The following is a 23,909-nucleotide window of genomic DNA, read 5'->3' on the forward strand; positions in this document are numbered from 1 at the left end:
CTCAATAAACGCAAAATAACAAAACACGCCAAAAAGAGTAACTTCACCAATTCCGAAGATTCAATTCCACAAGAAAAGAGCGAAGCAAAGTCATCAAGAAAAGAGAGAAATAAGAATCGCACCGACCACTCGAAATTGGGGGGGGGGTTTTTCACTTCCGCTCCGGCAGGAAAGAAATTGGATTCCACGCTGGGCAGTTGTACCTGGTTCTCCCCCGCGAGTGTGAGGGATATGAGACGTCATCACCACCATGTTTGGCGCCCGCGCCGCTAAATTTGAATTTATTATCCTGCCAGCTCGTGGAAATCACGGCTCTAAATTGTTCGGGAAGACACTACAATAAAAAATGTATTTTAATGCTGCACTCCACTAACAAGAATCTCTAAATTTCCCTGTCTTTGGCTAAACATCAATCACAAATAAAAATGCAGTCTTTCAAGGAGATATAGACTTCCTGCCCAAAAAGAAACCTATATAAGTACTATATTGCTGAGCATGCCACCTCTGTAAATGGTCAAGAACTTACCGAGACAGCTGTGCACGGGATTTGTCTCCAATACAAAGAATGGCAGCTTTTGAAGCATCATCAGCAAGCTGAGCTTTTATGTGCTTGCAGATGCTGGAATGAATACCACCACACAAACCACGATCACTGCTACAAGCAACAATCAATTCTGTGGGTTTATCTTCTTCACCTTTCACCTCAGCCTGTCACAAGAAATAAATCAATAAATTTGATTATACTGTACACTATTGTAACAAGTATTAAAAAACTAAACAATTTACAATACAGCACATACAATTACATAATGAGGGTTTTTTTTTTTTTCTTAAGATTGTTGAAAGCATTTTCACAAAAAATATGTCGACTACTTCATATTTGAAAGAACATTTACAAAAGTTATCACAACCTTGTCATAGAAAGCAGTGGCTCCAGCACCATATGGTCTTGCTGGCTTTAGTTCCCTTTCAGCCCTGGCAAATTTGGCAGCTGACACCATCTTCATGGATTGTGTAATTTTCTGGATGTTCTTGACAGACTTGAGGCGAAGGGCAATGGCCTTAAGGGTGGCCATCCCCCGCACCTGCTGCTGCCCACTGAAAAGGTAAAATTCAAGAGTAACTCAAAAGTATCTCAAACTATTCCAGTGAATGGCAGCACTACATAGAGGATACAAATTGACTAGTAGTGCATTATTGAATTTTTTTTTTTTACTAAATATCCATGCGGCCTAAATATTTACAAATCTATTAAAGGAGTGCATTTAAAACTCAAACCTTTAAATTGCCAATCCACTAAAATTTCTCTACAAAACTGTCTGGCCTAAGATTTTTTAATGAAACCTCAAAATAATTCTGAACATACACATTGTATACATTACATAGATACACAAACATTGTTCAAATGAGCGCTGGGAAGGCTGGGAAGGACGTGTCCATCAGTGTATGCCTGGCTGTTAAAAGGATGATACCATCCATGCCATATTGGATTAAAAACAAAAAAAAAAAAAACTAACTGACTTTACTACTGCTCTCTCTACCCTTCTGCCCCTTGAAAACATACTTCATGAAGACCTCACATGCTTATTTTAGTTTGTATGGCTGTTTCATATATCTCATTTTGCTGACGAAACTTCAATCTTTTGAACGGTATGCTTAAATATTAAATTGTAGTGTTGTTTCACCAATTAAATATTAAGTGAAAAAATGGCTCAATAGTCCGTGCAAGTGCCTGCACAGCGGTGTTTTACCCTATTCTAAACTTGTCATTTTAATATGGAAGTGGATATTATCACCGCAGTGAAAATAATTTCAGCACTTATTCTCAACGCAAGCTCTTTTCAACCTTAGGCCAACAGGTGTCGCCATTTGCGCGGTGAAAATAAATTTGAAATATGTTCACCTCCTGAAAGTGTTTCTTGAATTTATATATGAAAAAATTGTCAATTATTCTCACCGCATGCTTTTTTTGCCATTGCACTTTTTAGCAGCGATTTTATACTGAAAATTGTATTTGTATGCTTTTCAAAACTTAGGGACAGGACATTTCAAGATAACTCTGACACCAGGCGTAGGACTTGTGGCAATCCTGATGAAGGTTATGAAAACCCATGGTATTGTTCCAAAATCTTTCATGAATTAGCTGTGGAAGTCTGGAAGCTATGGCTAAGATCTCTGTCTGTCTATCTGTGAGTATGAAAGAGAGCATGCTGATAGATTTGTTTGTTTTTGTTTGTACGGGTTTTTACGTTGTGTGGAACCAGTGATTATTCAGCAAACAGGACCAATGGCTTTATGTGACTTCCGAACCACGTCTCTCACACCTCAATGGATTGCCCAAGAATCGAACTCGTGGCCACCGAGGTGGTAGGCCAGCACCATACCAACCACACCACTGAGGTGCTTGCATGCTGATAGATCTCTCCTCTTCACACAACTGATCTATTCGCCTTACAGTTGCCATTAATATAATGTGAACCAATACAATGCAAGGGAAACAACTGACTGGACTAGCTGATCCAATTTTCACCGTGTGAGGATCCACCCTTCGAAAAGTACTTACCACTTCCTGACACTGAGATGGGCCCAGGGCACGAGTCCATTGGTGGTGAGAGCAGCAGCTCGAGACCTCTCCTATCCATTTGAAGTACGTATTTTTTTCCAAAGATGACAATTTTGTCTAAAATTGCATTATTTTTTTCCTAACTATACAAACCTGAGGTCCTTTACAATAGCAGGACTGAGCGCGCTGGATAAGGTCGTAAGCTTTCGAACAAGGGGTTCGGTAGTTTTACTGCTTGTCCCACAGGCGCGCGCTGACTGGTAGGTAAACAAATCACTTTTGCTTTTTGGCCCAAGCAAAAACTGCAGAGTGAGGGGGGGCATTAGGTGGGGCTATGTGTTAAAAGGACCCTCAGTTTGTATAGTTAGGAAAAATCAATTTTAGACAAATTGGTGGCATTTTGTTCTGACACGGCAATAACAAACCTTCCGAGTGCCGTTTACAATAGGAAGACTCACTTCTTGTAGGTTGGGAATCTGAGTCTTTTGTGAACAGACTGGTGTTTCGCCCAGCCTTGGAAAGCCTCCCTGGTCGTAGAGCGAGGGATGGATCCAAGCCTCTGTCCCGATTGATCGGGTGTGGCACCGCAGGATTCATGTCAGACCTCTGGACCGAGTGTTACTAAGAGAGAGGCATGCGTATCCCTTCGTACCAGCATGTAAGAACTTGTTCCTGTACAGGAGCAAAATATAAAGTCCATGGGTTTTGACTCTTGTAGGCATCCCCTTTTCTTTTCCCCCCTTGTAGAAGAAGTGTGGATATTCTGCTCCTATCCCATTGAGAAGGGATAGGATGGGCCTCTGGTCATAATAGCTCACCTGCATCTCGTCCTCATCCAGCGTAGTGACGAAACCGTGGCCCTCTGCCCACAGGTAGAGGAGGAAGGAAAAGAATGGGAAGAGAGAGCCATCACTCACTCACTCACCAATCCATCCACACAGTCACCCAGGGCCTTCGATGCTTGTTCATCCTGCGGGGTCTGGGTTAGCTCACACAACTTGTTGAGCAGCCACCACGGGTCCCAAGGAAAAGGTATCCAAGGACCTGTGGGCCAATATCCCGAAGGTAGAAGGACATAAATGGTAGTCTGGTTAGACCAGACACGCCTGGCCTTCAGGACCTGCCCACGGGAGAATTTCTTAACGATACGCCACCGAGGGCCAATACGTTCTGACTTTCGTGAGCTCTCGGACGGAATCGTACGGATGTCGTCACTACCATCAGCCTCAATACGCCTCCTGATACCCTCACGCAGCAGAATGAAAGAGTGTTCTTGGATATCGCTTTCTTGGTGACCCCGGTGCTAACGAAGAGGCGTCGCACTCAGTCTTGAGGTGTCGAGTTCCTCTTCAGAGTGCGTCCGTAGCGCCCTCACAGACAAAGCAGCATCTCATCCGCATCATTATCGGTGAAGTCCAATAGGAGGGAATGTGTAATTACTCGAACCTGTCCTCAGGGATCGACCGGGTTTCGAGTCTTTGCAACGAAGTTCGGGACGAAATCGAGCGTCACAGAAATCCCATCCCCTGGAGTGTCGTACATCATAGGAAATACCATGAAGTTCCCCTACTATCCTTCGCCGATGCCAGGGCCAAGCAAGAAGAGGGTCTTGAGGGTCAATCCCGTCTGACGACTCTCGGAGTGGCTCGAACGGCGTTCGAGTCAGACTCCTAAGACGAGAGTCACATCCCACGCAGGGGCCTGATTCCCTGGGTGGGCAAACCTTTCGAAGCTCCTCATAAGCAAGGATATCTCGAAACGAGTTCGAGATGTCCAATCCCCTCAGTTTCAGGAAACTACGCCAAGGCGGCTCTGTATCCTTTGACTGTGGGGGACTGAGAGAGCTTTCTCTCGTCGAAGAAAAACGAGGAAACCGCTACCTGCTGAAGAGTGGCTTCTGAGAGGAGATAGACCCCGCTACGACACCAACCACAGAAGACGGCCCACTTCCTGGTACACAGCTGCAGATGACTGACGGACGTTTCCCAGCCATCTCTGTTGCTGCGCTACGAGAAAAGCTCTGTTCTGCCAAAGAGATGTGGATAACAGCCAGCCGTTAGGAGACCGTAGGGACTGACTGCTCGGTGGTACCAGCTCGAACTGTGGCCTGGAGGGGGAAGAAGGTTGTGCAAGGTGGAATCCTCTCTCGTTCGCCTGCTAGACGAAGCGCAGGTCCGGATAACCAAAGGCCTGTGGCACATTTTGAGCCCCTAGGATCATCCTGAGATTCGGGTGACCAGTGCTCGACTGATCACCTGCAAATCATGCTTGAACGGGGAAAGCATAGGCAAGAGGTTGTCCCCTGGTGTTGAAGAGCGTCCTCTGCGGATTGCCCATGGGTCCGGCAACGGCCCGAGAAGAACACCTGGAGCTTCCTGTTTGGCCCGTGGGAACTGATCCCACGACTGGTCAGCCCACATGTCGGAAGAGCCTTTCCGCCACGTCCTGGTGTAGAAAAGAGACCATGTCTGTCCCTATCACCTGATTCCCGACGGCTGAGCGTGTCCCTGCTACTACATTCCTCTTCCCTTGAATGTAGCGTGCCGACGCTCTATTGAGTGTGCCTCGCCCACTCTGCACCTCCGAGTCAACTGGTAAAACGGGAGAGACACTAGTCCCCCCTGTTTGTTTACGTAGGCACCACCGTGGTGTTTGTCCGCACAATCAACACCACTGAGTGTCCCGCCATCAAGCGGTCCTTGAACTTCTTGGAGAGCGAGGAACGCTGCCTTGATTTCCAGACATTGATGTTAAGGTGCTTGTCTTCTCGTCCCACACTCCTGAAGTCAGCAACGTCCTCCGGTGTGCGGCCCATCCCTCGGCCGGATGGCGTCTGAGAACCTCTGCATGTCCCGGGGGGAGTGGCGCAGGGGCACTCCTCGTTAAGAGGTTCCTTTCGTCCAGGTCCCCAGGCTAGGTCCTGCCTCACCCCTCCTGTGTCAGTGGACACTGGAAAGCTTGGGGGATCCGTCGCCTGGTTGACCAGCCCTCCTTTAGTCTCCCTGAAGAACCGCGGGTGAAGACGCCCGTGAGGGACTAACTTCTCAGTGACGACAGGTGTCGCCGGATCACGACTTGCCATCGCGGGCTGGCCTGTCCTGCGAGAACGGAACTGTTGGCTGCCTCCCCTGAATCTGCTGATCCCGCGGTCTGCGGGAAAGACTCTCCCTGCTACCGTGTCGATTTCAGCATACCAGGTACCTTCATCCTCTTCTTGGGCTCGAGATCGGACTTCTTCGAATTCACCACGATCCCCTATCGTGGCAGAACTCGAGCAGTTCGATCCCTGTCCTGTAGAACTGCGAGCGGGAAGCTCGCCAGGAAACTAACCAATCGTTCGAGATACCTCATTCATACTACCCGTGCGAATGGGCCCAAGCAGACACCAGATGAACACTCGCGTGAACCACCTGTGGGGCGTTGAGCGAACCGAAGCACAGTGCCCTGAAATGTTACACCGCCCGTCGAGGATGAAAGCGGAGGTACTTTCTGCAGGAATGATGAGATGGGTATTTGGAAATACTCATCCTTCAATCCACTGTAAGCATGAAATCGTTCCTCCCTGATGGAGTCCGAGCACTGGCGTGCCCGTCTCCATCTTGAACCGGGTCCTGGGCGAACAAACCTGGTTCAGGGGCGAGAGGATCTATCACCGCCGGCGCCCACCTCTCCTAGACTTTTTCCACCAGGAAGAGTCGACTGTAAAAGCCCGGTGACTGCTCCGTGACGATCTCTAACCGGCTCTATTGCTCAGCATGGTCTTATCTCCTGTCCCTCAGTGGCTAACGCCTTCGATGACCCTGGAACGTACGACTTGCTGTTGAGCCCGGTTGGAGGTGAGGGGTGGCCGAGATTCTAAGGGTACTAGATATCCCTCCCCGAAGACATCTACAATCCAGGTCTGCCTGCGCCGTAGCGCTGCCAATGTTTGCCCAATGGCTGGCCAGGCACCCCCGCCACTTCCGGCAGCAGGTGAGGGGAACGCCGTCCCTGAAAAAAAAACGTTTCCCCCCTTTCTTCGACTTCTTCCCATAGAGGCTCCACGGGATGGAGGAGGGCTGGGAGGATGGCTGGTTACGGCTCCCCTTGCCAGAAGTTGAAGAAGACGAGTCATTCCTCGGGGCCTTCGACGCAGCAAACCGTCTTAGCCGCCGAGGAAGCGCTAGCCGAGCTCTAGACTTGGCCGCAGTCCGAGGCTGCCCAGAAGCCTTCGAGACTGCCTGGTGAACCAGACGGTCACTGTCGTCAGTGCGCCGTCTGTCCACCGCAGCATCCACCATCTCTCCTCCTGGGAAGAGAGACGTGGAACTCCGTAGAGGTCCGTTTCGAAGTCCCAACGCCGCTTCATTCACGCCCGGCCGCCCTGGAAACCCGAGTAAAGGACAGCGTCCCTTCGTCGGAGAACCAGGTTGGCCCACAGGTTCACCGTCTGGTGGGCAAGGAAGGAGATGGCTCTTCCTCCAGACTGGCAAAGTCTCCTGAAGGCCGAGTCATCTTCGGGAGAAATTCCCCCGGAGTTGGCTGCGACCTTTAGATACTGAGACGGGACCACAGATCTAGCCAGGAGACGGCCTGGAAAGCTGCCATGGCGGTAGATTCCAGGCCGAGTGCCTCTTGCTGCGAGAACCACAGGTTCTCGGACAGGAGCTGCTGCAGAGACACACCGGAGTCAGCCTGGCTAACTCCGGGTTCACCTGTTTGGGCGGCATCGGGTCTTCAGATGGCACGTAAAAACCGCCGCTGTCGTAGCAGAGGAGGTGGAAGCAGCTTGCTCGACCTGCCAGACTTGAGCGAACCGTCTTGTCCGGAGACAAGCGATTCAACCTGAAGTCCAGCACTGAGTCCGCAAGCTCCGAACCGCGGCAAACCCACCGTCGGTCTGGGTTCCCCCTCTTCGGGCCCCAGAACGACTCGAGCCGGACGTGGGCTCGGATGGTGGGAGCGGCGGATCCTTCCCCGAGGTCGTTGTGCTGACGATCAGCGCAATAACCTCGGCAAAATTCCTCTGGATCTTCAGGAGTGACTGCATCCTGTGGAGTTGGACCGTCCAGTCCTCGAACAGGAGCACCTCCCGAGACCCCTCCTTCCTCAAGGAGAGGAGCAGCGACAGCCCCCTCTCGGTCTCCTCCAACCACCTGTGCGTACGACCTGGCTGGTCCGAGAACCGAGCCTGGTGCGTACGACGCGGCGGGATCCTGATGGGGCGCACCCCTCACGATCACTCCTCAATACCTCGCCCCTCCCGGTGTAACCTGAGGAGGTTGAAGGTATGGGAGAGGAAGACCTGACGCTCTCTCCTCGCTCGCTGGTAGAACCAGCGGGGCTTGGAGCGGACTGCAGGCGATCGCCAACGCGGTGGCGATCGAGCTGCAGACCTAGTCGAGCCGTCTCGCTGTGGAGAACGGCTGGACCGAGAACAGCGGCCCCGGTCTCGTGTGTCAGAGGAGCTGGTGCTGGTCGCCGTACCCGATCGCTCTCTGTGAGAGCGACGGTCAGGCGACCGGCGAGCTCCACTGTCACGGTGAGATCGGTGCGTATCCTCACGTGCGTAGTTCGCTGGTACCAGCCGTGGCTGGTGCCGCGCGAACGGGGGGACCTCTTCCCAGCCTCAGCCCGTGGCCGGTCATCGACCGTCACGTCCGCCCGGGTAGCCAGCTGCTCGCAGCGAGAGCGAGAGCTGGCCTGGTGAGAGTCGCGTGAGCGACTGTCACCATCTTCCCGCTCCGTGCCGTGAACCTGACGCTGAGCGGACTCAGAGGTCTGGTTCCTGGCTGCACGGTCGCTGGTAGGCGACCGTACACTCGGTACCTCTCGCGAACGAGTGGCCGAGCCGGACCCTGCTGCCGTGGCCGAACCACTGACAGCAGGTGAGGAAGTGCCGGTGTTAGCCGGCACCCCTCTGGTCCCCGTAGTCTTCTTCCTTGCGGGAGAAGAGACGGGTCCTGCTCCCGAAGGAGCAGGGCGACCAGCGGAAGAACCCCCCGTCTCACCAGAGCGAGAACGGGCCCTCAGAAAGTTCCCGAAGGAGACTTCTTAGGGGGGGGGGAGGCGCCCTTCTTCTTCTTCGGCGGGGGAGCCTTAGAAGAAGAAGGGGAAGAGGCGGCAGACGACGACGACGACGAAGAAGACGATGAAGACGACGACGACACCTTCCTCCTCTTCTTCTTCTTCTTCGTCAACCTCCTCAGGACCGACGTCAGATCTGTCATCCAGGACGGAGCCGGGGCTGCTGTTGCCGAAGCAACAGGCCCGGACGTACCTGTCCGAACAGACCAGCAATCGGGAGCAGCGGCGCCAGGAACAGGAACAACATCAGCAGGTGCGAGCATCACAGGAACGGCAGACGAGACAGCAGGAGCAGGTACAGGTACAGCAGCGGTGGTCACGGCAGGTACGGCAGACTGTGTGGGCGGTACAGGTGGTCGAACCAGCGGCACAGACATCCTAGGTACCGGTGGGAGGTCCAGGGGCGAGCTCTTCGGGCACACGAAGTCCGGTCGCGGCAGCACGGCAAACCCAGGTGGCGGCATCACACTCCCCCGAGTTACGGCGACTGGCCCCTGCACCGATGTAGTGGGTGTCACAGAGACCGCGTGCTGGGTGTACACCAGGTGAGGAGGTGAAGCGTAGCCGGGTGTTGTAAGGGTCGTGGTGGTGGTCGAGACCGTTGCATGGGTGACCGCCACGGCGCCAGCGAGATGGTAGAGCAGCCCCTGGACACTCGGCACGCCCTGCAACCCCAACGATGCCCACACCTGTCCGAGGTCATCCTTCGCGGCAACCGCACCTGAGGAGGCAAAAGTCGGGTGATTAGGGGGATCCTCTACCCGCTCGCGCGAAGACGAACGGATAGAGGACCCAGAGTACAACTGGACGTCAGGGTATCTAGCGCCCTCCTCCACACTAGACAAGTCAGGAGAAGAGAAGGACCTAGACACCCCCCCCGAAGGGGAAGGCGCGAGACATGGAAGTTGAGCGGGCGGCAGGAAAGAAGACGAAGTGTCCGTCACCAAAGGAGTCGCGGGAGAGCTTTCCGACGACTCCTTTGCAGGCCTTCGCTTCTTCCTGCCCTCATACAAAGTCCACTGCGCCTCCGACCAATCATTACACACATCACAAGGCTCGGCTCGGGTGCATTCGCGCCCCCGACACCGAGCACACAAAATATGAGGGTCTATCTCCGGGAAAGATCGGAACTTCCCGCATTTACGCCCTTCGGTACCCGGGCATAGTCTCCGTGGGGTAGCGAGGCGTGGAGATTCCATTATTGATCAATTCAAAATTGAAGAAATAAGAGAGGAAATGATTGTACTTACAAATGTTCACACACAAACAAACAACAACCAAATACTCATGAAAGCAACGACGAGAAGCGGGCAGAGAGCGTCGAACACACACGTCCACGTCGCTGTGAGGCCGAAAGCAAAAGTGATTTGTTTACCTCCCAGTCGCGCGCGCGCGCCTGTCGGACAAGCAGTTAACTACCGAACCCCTTGTTCGAAAAGCTTACGACCTATCCAGCTGCCGCTAGTACCTTCCTATTGTAAAAGGACCGAAGGTTTGTATGCCGTGTCGGAACAATTAAAAATTAAGGTCATATTTTAAAATTAAACAGAGGTTAATGAAAGTCTAGCCATTATCAGTGCAAATATACCTCCATGATGCTTTCGAAATTTTTACTTATAACACCAACAATTTTGAAGATTGACACCATCTCGATGTTTGCGGAGTCGCTTGTGTCAATAAACTTTCCATTCCATGTGCTAAATCTGGACACCACTTGTACTCATAGACACTAGGGCACTCTCTTCACAACAACTGTCAAAATGACACCAACTGAAGCTTATCCAAGGAAACTACAATGTTTTAGTAGAAGCAGCAGCGTGCACTAGATAATTATTTAAATAAATAGTTGAACGGCAGTATAATGTCATGAATTGCATTAATTCTTTTACATATTCATGATTATTAATTTTCAAATATTCATTGTTGAAAAAGTAAATAGATTCCTGACTCAAATGTCAAGTTTTGCTGTTAACAGTACCAACGGCGTTGTTCACATTCTTCTATTGTTATCAGCGTTGCCAAATGGTATGCGTTTACCCTCCAAATTGGGTATAAGACTTACACAAAACCGGGGAAATAAGTGAAATTAGCATATCTATTTGTAGTATATGTACATATTAGAGCAAGTTTATCATTATTGCATTACTATGACAACTAGATTTCATGGAAACATTGTAAATGCATCGGCGTATGTGTGAAACTTCACTAAATTGGCAACAATGAGTCATTTTGACATTGTCTGCTTGTATCTACTTTAGAAATATCTGTACTTTTGCAGGGTTAATTTGGTTGCAAAAAAGGGATAATAGACATGAATTAAATAAGCTTTTTGAAGTAAAGTTAAACTAAATATTGAGTAAAGTAAACAATTAAGGGAATAAAGCTTTGCACCTCAAACTGTTTACTAGTCATGTGCTGCCTGCATCTGTGTCTGTGGAGTGAGCGCTTAAGAACCAGGAACCACAGAGTAGTTCAAGTGCAATTTGGAGTGGATTAAGACTAATAATGTGTATAATTACAATCAAATAAGCACTGTGGAGTTTCAGTTGTGATGGCAGTAAGGATAAAACCACCATTACAAGGTAAAAATGAATTCAGTTCAAATCATGACCCCGGGAATAACAAGTTTCGTACTTTCACTAATATAGGCAATAAAATGTTTTATTGTGCTGATTACAACTGCAATCTTGTGTAAGATCAATAAACGTTACATATATACGCTAACATTATTCAAATGAGTGCTGAGAATGAATAAGACCTGTCCACCGTGATAAGGGTTGGTAGTTGCTGGTGTTTCCCCCCTGTTGACGAAACTTCAATCTTTTGAATGGTATGCTTGGAGTTGTAATTGTATTTTTTTTTCACCATTTAAATATCGAGTGAATAAGACCTGCCCACCGTGATAAGGGTTGGTATTCGCTGGTGTTTCCCCCTACTAAGACCCGGCCAGCGTGATGACGATGGATCGTCCGTGATTGTTTACCCTAATTTATTTACCTTTGAACTCTGTACATTGGTACATCACACCCCTCGTATAAATATTACTTTAGGGGGAAACACCAGGGACTACCAACCCTTATCATGGTGGACAGGGGTGGACCATGTACGATCAATGTGTACAACCCCAGAAAAAGTACATTATAACGCGTCCTGACATCGAAGATGGGCATCAGACGCAACTTCTTGTTGGTGAGAAACTGAGCTAAAGACCTCTACTCCGGTGTCAGGACGCGTTATAATGTACTTTTCTTGGGGTTGTACACATTGATCGTACATGGTCCACCCCTGTACCATGCGGTTTTTTACCCTATACGAAAGCCCCATACAACCTAAAATAAGCATGCGACGCTCTTCGTAAAATATGTTTTCAAGGCAGTTTTGAAATCCAATATGGCGGCTACCATGGGATGTACAGGTTCTGATCAGTGACAACAATCATCTTTCCCAGCAATCATTTGAACAATGTTAGCGTATGAATGTAACTTTTATTGATCTTACTCAAGATTGCAGCAGTTGTAATCAGCACAATAAAACAACATTTTGTTGCCTATATTACTGAAAGTATGAAACTTTTTATTCCCAGGGTCATGGTTTGAACTGAATTCATTCTTACCTTGTAATCGGTGGTTTTTATCCTTACTGCCATCACAACTGAAACTCCACAGTGCTTATTTGATTGTTATTATACACATTTTGGTCTCAATTCACTCCACATTACACTTTAAACAAGTTGCTGTTCCTGGTTCCTAAGCGCACGCATCACAAACAGTTACGAACAGCAGACGACGAAACTGCAGTTTTATTCCCTAAATTGTTTACTTTACTCGTTATTTAGTTTGAATTTACTTTATTTAAAAATTTTAATTTAATTCATGTATATTATCCCTTTTTTGCAACCAAATTACCCCGAAAAATTACAGATATTTCTAAAGTAGATACAATCCAATGTTTCTAACCTCGTCATACATCTGGCTGCCGAAAACCATAGAGGAACTACTACGGATAAGTGGATTATATACATATTTTTTTTTTTTTTTGCTTTTTTGTTTTTGCTAGCACTTTTCATTGATTTCAGTCTATATTAGTTAGTATTTTGAATTTCTTTAATAACCATATGCCAGAAATAAATGTAACCTTTAATGTTTGCATGCTAAGAATGGCAAAATCATCGTTGCCACATTAGTGGAGGCTTTCACACATACGCCAATTCATTATTATAAACAGCTTCCATGAATTCTAGTTGTCATAGTAATGCAATAATGATAAAATTGCTTTAATACTTATGTATATATACTTCCAATAAATAGCCTAATTTCACCAATTTCAACGTTTTGTGTGTAGTCTTATACCCAGTTTGGAGGGTCAAACACATACCGATTGGCAACAGAGAGAGAGAGAGAGAGAGAGAGAGAGAGAGAGAGAGAGAGAAAGGAAGGCAAAGGAACAAAGAAGGAAAGGGATGGCAGTGGAGGGGGGGGAGAGGGTAGGTGGAGCTTTTTACGCGTGTTCGTATCCATTTCTGCATAATGGAGTTTTTGTCTCTTGGTACAAAGACAAGTGTCGTTATTCTTTACAATTAGTGATTCACGATACCCTTATAAATTACGGCACTGGGTGTAATGCACTATAGCAAAATCTCTTTCTGATACGAGTGTTCGTTACAGAAATAGGTATTGCCCAAAAACGTGCTTGCACTGTCGCTGATCCCATAGTAGGTATCCTGCTTAGTTGTCAATCAAGTTTTTTGTAATACTGCTTAGTTGTAAATCAAGTTTTTTGTAATAAAGTATTTTTTACAAGCTAGCTATTGAATAAATTTGTATTTTTCTCAATCAAAACATATGCCCCTCAATGCTAACTTTCCTCTTTTAACGACTTTCTGGTCATTGCAAATTCGGCCCCATAATTTCTTATGGTGCGAAAACAGAGGCCCAGGGACCGAAAATGATTGCGTCACACTACGGCAATAATCCGGCAGTAAAACATCTTCATATATCCAAAAAAGTAAATAATAAAGATATATATGCGCATTACGATTATAACAAATACATGAAGAGCTGATAATCTGCATGAATAACTGGTAAACTGTTCTGCAAGAAAGTTGAGTAAAGCAATTATTTACAATAGGTACGAAAGTCAAGATGTCGTGACGTCATAATGCAGGACTTAAAAGAAAGTTCTAATTCCAAAAAATAATTACTTAAATTTGAGTCAGAATCGAGTTACTTTTTCAATAACGAATATTTTCAAATTAATGATCATAAATATGTAAAATATTGATGTTTTACTATTTATTTTAAAAATTATCGAAGTGCACGCTTCGTCGTCGTCTTCTACCAAAACAGTTGTTTACTCGGTGAGGGGCCGTTTTCCAATTGTTGTGATGAAAGTGCCCCAGCGTCTGTGGGTACAAGTGATATGAGGATTTATCACAGGAAATGGTTAGTTTATTGACACAAGCGACTCCGTAAACATTGAGATGGCGTCAATCTTCTAAATATTTCGAGTTGTAAGTATAAATGTTGAACGCGTTTTAGTGAGATTTGCACTGCGTTGGACACCCTTTTCACTACCCTCTGTTTAATGCTTTAAATTTGGCCTTAAATACTTACTTCGAAAAGAGAGTAGAGGTCTTTAGCTCCGTTTCTCACCAACAACAAGTAGCAACTGATGCCCATCTCCGATGTCAGGACGCGTTAGCCCTATGTACTTTTTTTGGGATTGTTCACGCTGATCGTACATGGTCCACTCTGTACCCTGCGGTTTTTTACCCTAAATTCTTGTTCAGCAGGTAATATAACATAGGAAAACGTCAACTGCCATATAGGTAGTCTACTGTACCACGGAATGCGGGCTTATAATTACCTGTCTGAAACTAATACATACGTCCGGCAGCCTAAGTTCTTACTAATGCGAAAAAGGGAAGGTTTACAGCAATCGGCCTACGCTCATGGTTGCTAACCGGCCAGAATGGGTAGGCCTAGCTTAGGTTCAGTACAAAAACTTAACCATGACATTTAACGTTCGTCTGTTGTATCACTCTCAAATACATAGGTATAGGAGCCTAGGTATTGGAAAAAAATAAATTGCCGAGTACCTATAGACCTACGCAAGGTAGCCTGTGCCGACAGCTACCAATCTACCGTACAAACAGCTTAAGCCTATCGGAATAATATTAACCAATAAAAGACGCAAAACATTCTGAAATGTCTACGTTACTTCTGGTACTAGCACTTCAAATTAGATGATGAGACGAACAACAAAAATTGATTCATAAGTTGTCAAGGAATCTAGGTTGCCGACCGTCGATCAGCTGATAGCCGGCCGATTGTTTTGGCAGAGCCATTTTCTCTCGGTTACCTCAACCTTCGAAATTAGTTTAAACAACTCACATACCAATTACAGACACAACAAACATCTACCACTTCCAACCCTTCACAAACTATTGCGAACAACTTAAACAATAAAATTCTCACTTGTAGGGAACTAATAGGGTGGCCCGCCGGAACATCCTTCTATAGCAGTAGACGGTCCACCATCGACACCGTCAAGGGCCCACAATGCAATTCGGACGAATAGGTAAGCATCGGAAAGCGCAACATTCAAAGTTGGGATTATTTTTAGGATCAAATATATTTACCTTCCTAATGTTGAATCAATTATCTTTTTCGGTGAGATCGAACATAGAATATGTCTATCCATACTTATTTGGATATGCCGGAGTTAAGGTTTAGAAAAAAAAAACTTTTATTTTGTATTTCAAGGGAATTTGCTAAATTATTGAAATACGAACGGTTCAGAGAAAACTTAATTCCTACTTATAACTAGTTTTTGGTTACAATTGTGCAAAATCTCTACTCTACGAAATCAAAAGGACTAATTAACATGGCGATTTTTTTCACAATGATATTATGTAAGCTTTACGTTATATAACTAGGTGCCCCAACTTGATTTCTCTCTCTTTAAAAAAATCTCTCCTCTCTCTTCCTCTCTCTTCTCTCTCTCTCTCTCGCTCTCTCTATCTCTGCTCTCTACTCTCTACTCTCTCTCTCCTCTCTCTCTCATATGATGGCTAGGAACAAAGTCTATATGAAAATTTAGGCAAAGACGGACTTGGGTAGGAAAGAGGTAGAGAAACATGAAGAGATGGAGGAAAAGAGATAATAAGAAAATAGAAATGAAAGGAGCTATTAAAAAGGTGATTAGAACGAAGAAATGGAAAGAAATAAGAATGAGAAGTCAGAAAAGGGAAAGGGATGAAGATAAGAGGGAATAAACGGGGAAGGAAGAGCATATCAGGCCAGTTCCCAGGGGGAGTTGGTCGATTGGTCCCCCCCCCCCCCATTTCTAGAAGTCCATATTTTTAGTGACTATCCTTTTCATTTAACCGTACTTACAAAGTAATAAATAAATTATTATTGTTTTTTAAGTCAAAGTATATAACACAACAACAAATAAAGCAATATGCATCTCATTGTTAACAACATAAATGAACCAATCGATAAAACTGAGGAAATATTCTTGAATTCCAGTGCAAACTTTCAACATTATAAGAAAAATTCTGTTAACCAAAGAATCGGGTAGAAGGGAATATAGACCACGTACCAAATTTTTCATCTTAATATAACTAAAAGTAACATTTTCAAGTATTTATTCTTGTATACCTAGTATATGCAATGGCATTTATAGAAAAAAAGGTCCAGTTTGGGGGGGGGGAAAGACCACCGCCCCCCCCCCCCATTAAAAAAAATTCTGGGTACGGGCCTGATATGGGCAACCAAAAGGGGGAAATATTAAAATAAGATTAGCAGGAAGAACAAATAGGAGGAAAAGTTAGGGAATATAAGAAAAGAAGGGAAGGAGTAAATGAGAAAGAATGAAAAAGAGAATAAAAGAATGGTAAGGAGAATCGAAAGGGTTGAAATCAGAAACAAAGAGGAACCGTAGGAAGGAGGGAAGAATGAGGAAAGAAACAGAGAAGTAGAAGTTAAAAAAAAGGGGGGGGGGAAAGGGGGCTGTGGGGAGTGAGGAAGAGGAAAGGGAGTATAAGAAAGAAGCAAAGAGGATCAGCTAGAAAGATTGAGAAAGTGAAGGATTATAATACAGTAGAAAGGGAAGATAGAAAAGGGAGAGGCTCGTACATAACAAGCAGATTGAATAAAAAAAATAAATAAATAAAAATGGAGGTGTTTGTTTGTATCTTTGAAGGATGACGTACATTTGGCTGACTTTTCCTCTGAAACCATATTATTTTCATTCACGTCAAGTAATTAATTGACAGCCGGTAGCTTGTGTTACAGAAGTGTTACAGATAGCTACGTAGCAAAGGCCAATATTGCATTTCATATGATGCTCCAGCATATATAGATTATAAAAGTAACAAGAATAATTTTATAAGAGCATATTTTATGTGAACGATTATCACGATATAAAATTGTTAAGGAATTACCAAAACTTCTCGATTATAATTTCTGCTTTATGGAATAATCTGGAAAAGTACAATAGTCTCATTGAGTAATTTGCACTATAGAACCCAACATAAAAGTAGTGTATGGAGGGCAGTCATTGGGGCCCTAGTAGGCTATTTCTTAATTGTTATGTTAATAAAAACAATGCACAATTATAGATACTGCAGAGTACATGCTATTTGTGGTTAACATTTTAAAAGTTTTTAGCGATATGATTTCCATATTCTTGTATTACGTAGTATTTATAGCTACAAAGACACCCATGTTCATTCTGAGCCCTGTCTGGATGGATGTCCAACAAGATTCTCGTCCCTCAAGCAAAGGGACTCATTGCTTACTGACCAGATACAATTAGGCCTTTAGTATCTAGGTAATCTGTCGTTTTAATGTATTGTTTCTTTAATACACATAGTAACTACTGTTTTTGTGTTTACCCCTGAATTATAAATGTGTATGGACACAGTTTAAATATAGATTTTCTTTCTTTTCTTTCTGCAGTTCCGACATATGGTACTAAGTATTTTCTATATCCTTTATTTTGTACTTTATATTTTCACCATTAGTAAACAAGCAGCCTACAGTACAAATGCTTATCATCGGCAAATAATCACACTACTTCTAAACATTGTGTAATGTAGGTCTATAACTTAAGTTTCCTATAGCTCTCGTCTCTTTCGCTGTTTACAGTAGCTAAATGGGAATATGTTATCTGTCCCTTCTAGCTCATATGAGCTGCTCTCAGAGAAAGAGTCCGTTTCAACACAAGGATCCCCATGATGCAACATTGTTTTGAAACTCATTTCGGGATTAACTAGCCAATGGAGCGGGAACTATAGTATCCTTGAAAGCAATATACTACCATATAATTCAAATTTTACTAGAAAAATATGCTAGATCAGTTGCTGTTACTGTCTTTTCTTGCATTATTTACATTTGTCATTGCAGTACAGTAGACTACTTGCCATAATATTTTCAAACAGTGCCCTAGTGCACTAGTCTTACCATAGGTTGTGGGTACGGAGTTTAATTTTATATTTTTTTTAAATACTATGTATTTAAATTTCCCTTCATTTGTCTCCCTTGACGTGAATAAAATTCCCAGACCACGCTGAAAAGGATACTTGTCCACATTTGTTCCATGAATACCTAGGTCTTATCACGGTCTAGGTATATACCTAAACCGTGGGTCTTATAACGTATACTAGTATATTGTAGGCTTCCCTTCCCTTTTAGAGAAAGAGTACAGCCAAAATCATTATTCAGTGTTATAGTGAAAAAGTGCTTTTCTGCATTAATTACCATAAATAATCAGAAGGTATTTTGGAGAACAAGCTACACGAGGTAACTGCAGACAGTTACCTAGCGTGGAAACTGCAGAGAATTTGTATAGGTCCTCTCAGTGACCAAGTAAACCTCTTTGGCAGCCTTTGAAAATTTCTGGAAACTCGAATTCAAAGTCTTCCTGCATAGTACACGGTTGGGGACAAATTTATTAGCTTACATTCAAACTTGGTCGCACGAGTTGTAAATCTGACACCGGGGTATGATGAATGATTCCTCTGCTTAGAAAACAAGGCCTGTATTAATGAGGGGACTGAAGCCGAATCACACACTGGTGATTCGTGACCGTGACTGGCATAATGGCTTGGTTTGGCATTAGATGCAGACCTCGGGCTACAAAAAAAAGAAGAAAAAAAAAAGCTGATTACACCAGTACCATGTACGCAAAGTGCAATTACAACAGCATTACGTACATCAAGATGAGAATGCTGACATACATCGTAATACAAGTATGTCGCCGATGATCTAGGCCATGTACACATTTAACGGTTTTTATGCGAACGGCAACTGATTTAAGGCAATTACATCATACATAAGACACATGCCAGTATTCACAACAACATTATGTTGTACATAACTGTAACATGAACATGTTGGAATGTGGGCGGTGAGAATTCGGCACTTATTCCCATTCCAGTCATTGACAGAGGCATGAGATGGAGGACCAAGAGCTTGTGAAAGACCAGCAATATTTGAATCTGATAGTTGACAACTTGACTGGCAAGATTCAATTATATACAAGAGATCAATAGAACATTCCTGTACATACTTTTTAAAATTAAATTGAAACTGCTTTGTGAATTTAAAAATAAACTTTGAAATTCTAAAATATCAATCTTATTACCCAACACACTTGTTTGTGTTTGTATTGTTTTTACGTTGCATGGAACCAGAGGTTATTCAGCAACAGGACCTAGGGCTTTACGTGACTTCCGAACCACATCGAGAATGAACTTCTATCACCAGAAATACACATCTCTGACCCCTCAATGGAATCCCTGAGAATCGAACTCGCAACCACCAAGGTGGCAGACCAATACCATACAGATCATGCCAGAGGGGCTCACATTTGTTTGTGAGTTGAATTGTGTCATATTTATCTATGTATGAAATTCTCAAAGTATCTCTGAACACTGAAAATCTAAAACGAAATTTTTACTTAAAATAGAAAATGCCTTTTCATTATTTTTTTTTAAATCAAATCTGAAAATAAAGGCAGCTTGAATGCTGCCTTTTATGGCTGGGGACGTACATGTCACAATGTGGCTACTGTACATCCCTCTGTGCAAACTGAGGAGTTGCCAAGTATATCGCGTACGTCATTATGAACACTGTATATCGAATTTTCTACTTACATCTGCCATAATCATATTATGTCAGTTGAGAGGGCATAACGACACCCTCTCGTGCGTCAGCATGACATGGAAACTGTGACAACAATGTACAATAACTAGTTGTCACCATCACTCCGTGGACAATGTGAAACTTGATGACTGTGGGAGGAAATGTGAAGACTTGAGCATAATAATGTTGTAATACACCTGTTACATGTGCCGCTTTGAATCTCTGATGTTTGAGTCGGGCTTATGTTTCACCGTTACGAACAAGTTATCTCATAAGCATGTGCACTGGAATTATAAAGCATTAGATTTTGACGCACTTGGTAGTATGATGAAATGACTGGATTTTTAAACTAACAAGTCTTGATGCTGGCATGAATAAATTTTCATTGTTTCCAAACTGCCTTAATAACAGGACAAAAACCATGTAGAGGCAGTCCCCAGTTATCGGCAGGGGTTCCATTCTCAACGGGGTGCTGATAACAAGAACCGCCAATCTGAAACTCAGCAATTTGTGGCACCAAGTTTTGGTTAATGACGCCTCTGTTAGGTATGCTATGGCACCATAATTCTATTATCAGCACCTTCACTGATAAGCAAACTTGGCCTGTTATGGCGCTATAAATCGCCGATTTCATGGCGCTAGACATGCGCTATAAAACCAGATCGCCATTAACCAAGACGCCAATGACCTGGGACTGCCCGTAAGGATTCAAGGCGAAGGACTGAATGTGTGCTGCAGTCCTATAAACAGAGGTCAGCTTTTCTTTGTTACAGTATACATAAGTCGATTTAGGTACTCATTCTAATACTTTTATCACGTAGAGTCAATTACAAGGGTTGCTCAGCATTCTGGATTTAGGCCACATGGGTTGGTTAATCAGCTATTACCCATAGGTTGAACACATGACCAATTGAAAGACAGGATTCATTTTCTTAAATGAGGCCTTCTTTCAGAATGAACACCATGACCCAACATTGGGTTTACTTTTAATTTTCTAATTTACAATTCCACAATGCCTGCCATTTACAAAATATGTTGGGATTTAAGATAGTAAATAATCACCGACTGGAAAAGGTATAATTTATGTAATCATAGGTGTAGTACCTTTGTCTGATGTATGTGATTTCATTTAATATAAACATGAGCAGGGATCCAACATTTTTCAACATATTGGCTTCATATATTCATGGAATGAAAACTTCAATCTGTTGGACAAAAATATTTTAAAGGCTGTCGTTCTGAATAAATTCTAAAAATAGTTCAACTTCACTGAATGTAAAGAACCGATGGTTTGCATAGTTAGAAAAATACAATTTACTTTAAAAAATTGTGGTTTTCTGAGGTGATATACATATTTCATGACTTGACTATTGACCATACTGTAGACAATTCTGCTGTTAAAACTATAGCGTTATTATGTAAATACAACTGGATTGTTTCATTATATATTATTACATTAAATCCCTATACAAGATGAGATTTCAGTGAGCATCATGGCGCATGACTTCCTTATGTCATACCAAACAGTTGCTGATCCATTGGATGTGTTCTTGCAGGCTATAGTAGTTGACAAACTGGACTGCTTTTCATAGGAGATATCATGGTACCTCTAAAAGGACACGCCGTAAATCACTATCTTTTATCGTCTCCTTTGCCTTTGCGGCACCAACCTCCTTGCTCTAGTGTAGATGTTGGAGGATTGAGGACTTCCTTGTTTTGCCTTCTGGGAGTGAGATGAGAGGGATATTTCATATCCTTCCCCTAATGGACAAGTCTCCTCTTCACATATGTGGACGGGATTCTCTCTCTTACATTTGTATGCCTGTGAAGGATGATCATCCCCCTTCTCCTCAAAAGCCTCTCGCTGGTTCTACTCCTCAACCTGTTCGAGTTTGTTGTAAGGATGACAAGGCTCCAATTAAGAAGTCAAAGGTGATGGTCCCTCAGGTTGGTGATAAAGTTCACCATCACATGGCCAGCCGTGTTCATGATTCGTTGCACAGCCATGTACGTGATTTATCGCACGACCGTGTGTGTAATTCACTGCATGGCTGCATACATGATTCTCCTCTGGCACAGGTGGACATAATCTCCCATTCCTTCATTCGTGGACTTAGTCCTTCAAGAGGAAGATTTGATGTTCATCCTTCCAGGAGGAGCTCTCCAATGGCCAGAGGGAGTGATATGGATCTTTCTCAGCGATCTACTTCAGGACTTTGAGCTTCGTTGTAGGACCCACAAGAGGGGGAGAGTCAGGAGTTTCTTTCTTCTTACATGGAGGTTATTGAACTCATTGGTGAGTTCAATAATCTTTCTGACAGGACTCATACTCTGTTTCTTATGGCCCCTACAGGCATAGAGGCCTTGCTTGGCCCAAAGAAGGATGTCAGGACTTCATTTGAGCTACCATGTTCTGGGCATGCTAAATCAATTTTGTAGCATGTTAAATCTTTGGTCTCAAGACGGGAGAATTCTCTTTGTTCCAATAAATCATTCAAGCACCTTCCCAACCTCCTCTTGTTCAGCATAAGAAGTACTACTCTACTAGTTTAGTTCAGCTGATGAGTAGAAAGCTTAATTCAGAAGCAATTTGTCTGAATCCTGGTTTGACCCTGGATCAGGTTAGAGCTGAGGGCCCTTCCTTATATTTTCAAGAGGCTTCTACCTTGGAATCTCTTGGTTCTTCTGCCTTTCAGACTGTCTACTGGCTGGACTTATGGTTGTTGGCAGTGGCTAGGATAACATCGTCCCATTCTGCTAGATGAACTCTGTCAGCTCTCCTTCTTTCATTCGATTGCTTCAGTCTGGCACAAAGGCCATCTCATACCTGGGACATCTGAGCGCTAATTGGTGGGCTAACTGGCTCCTTATTAGAAGGGATGCAGTCTTTTCTAAAGTGGCTCGTTCTGTGGACTTGGAGTCCTTGTTGTCTCTCCTAGATGTAGACCTTCTAGAGTCCCAACTCCTCTTTCCTAGAAGTCAGTTGGAGCCTGCGATAGACAGACGGCAGGCTGACACCAATGATCAATTTGTCCAGCTGGCAGTCACTAAATCAAAGGCTCATTCCCTTCCTCCACCTCCAAGGCAGAACAGGCAGTCACCTTCAGGGAAGTCTTCTAAGCCATTGACTTCAACTAGAGCCTCCCAGCCAGCACTTTCTATGAAGAAGCAGCCATAGCAACATCCCTTTCAGCCTTGCTCTTCCAAACTTGAGAGGGGGAGATAGGGACAGGGGCCAGTCAGGTTACTGATAGAGGGGGGGAGGGAATGCCTGGTGGGCCATTGAGCCAAATGGTAATTGCACGTAGCGGAAGTGGGTATTAGATGTCTTTTGGGTAAGGCATCTACTTCCATTCGACTCCCCTCCTCTCTCCAATCATCTTCTCCTGCACTTGATGTACACTCGAGGCTCTGTGAAGCACCTGACTCTCCAGGTGTCGAAAATGATGGACAAGGGTGCATCAGAGAAGGTAGATCATCCTTCCCCGGGGTTCTACAGTTGAGTCTTCCTGGCTCCAAAGGCCATGGCCGATTGAAGGCCAGTGATAGACCTTTCCACACTGAATCTCTTTATCAAGAAAAGGTTTAGGATGGAGACACCCCAGACAGTCTTACAGGTAAAGGAGAACATCTTCATGCTGTTAATAGACTTAAAGGATGCTTACTTTAAGATTCCAATTCACCCTTCATCCCAGAAGTTCCTCCATTTCAGCCTTGGGGAGCAGGTTTTCCAGTTCAAGGTCCTTTGCTTCAGTTTGACTACAGCACCCCAGGTGTTCACGAGGGTCTTTACCCTTGTACGACGTGGGCTCATGCTCAGGGGATTTCCCTGTTGAGATATCTTGACAATTGGCTGGTCTTAACAAGTTCCAGGGATAAACTGGTTCGCGACAGGGACAGACTTCTCCAGCTTTGTCAGAGCCACGCATCGTGGTAAATCTAGAGAAGTCCAATCTTCTTCCCACCTAGAGTATCCTATTAAGGACTGTCACTTGCTCCAGCTCTCCAGTGGCAAGTTCTTCTAGGTATCTTGTCTTCTCTCAATTAGTTGGTTCCTCATGGATGTCTTCATATTCATTCCCTGCAGTAGAGACTGAAGGAGATTCCCTTCAGCTCCAGGTCCTTCT

At 44.6% G+C, this 23,909-nt stretch overlaps 2 protein-coding genes across 3 annotated transcripts in view; both read right to left on the reverse strand.

The window, feature by feature from the left end:
• The window catches only part of LOC135220926 (ATP synthase subunit gamma, mitochondrial-like), a 39,836-nt gene extending 24,588 nt beyond the window's left edge, over window positions 1–15,248 (reverse strand). For both annotated transcript variants that reach the window (XM_064258579.1, XM_064258578.1), the window contains exons 1-3: window positions 15,106–15,248; window positions 912–1,098; window positions 527–708 (exon numbers count right to left, since the gene is read on the reverse strand). In XM_064258579.1, the coding sequence (XP_064114649.1) occupies window positions 527–708; window positions 912–1,098; window positions 15,106–15,140 (404 nt within the window). In that variant the 5' untranslated portion in view covers window positions 15,141–15,248. The remainder of the gene's footprint in view (window positions 1–526; window positions 709–911; window positions 1,099–15,105) is intronic.
• The window catches only part of LOC135220927 (uncharacterized), a 241,443-nt gene that overhangs the window by 210,264 nt on the left and 7,270 nt on the right, over window positions 1–23,909 (reverse strand). The window lies entirely within an intron of this gene.

This window comes from Macrobrachium nipponense, chromosome 2, assembly GCF_015104395.2.
Source record: "Macrobrachium nipponense isolate FS-2020 chromosome 2, ASM1510439v2, whole genome shotgun sequence".
NCBI classification, from domain to species: domain Eukaryota; kingdom Metazoa; phylum Arthropoda; class Malacostraca; order Decapoda; family Palaemonidae; genus Macrobrachium; species Macrobrachium nipponense.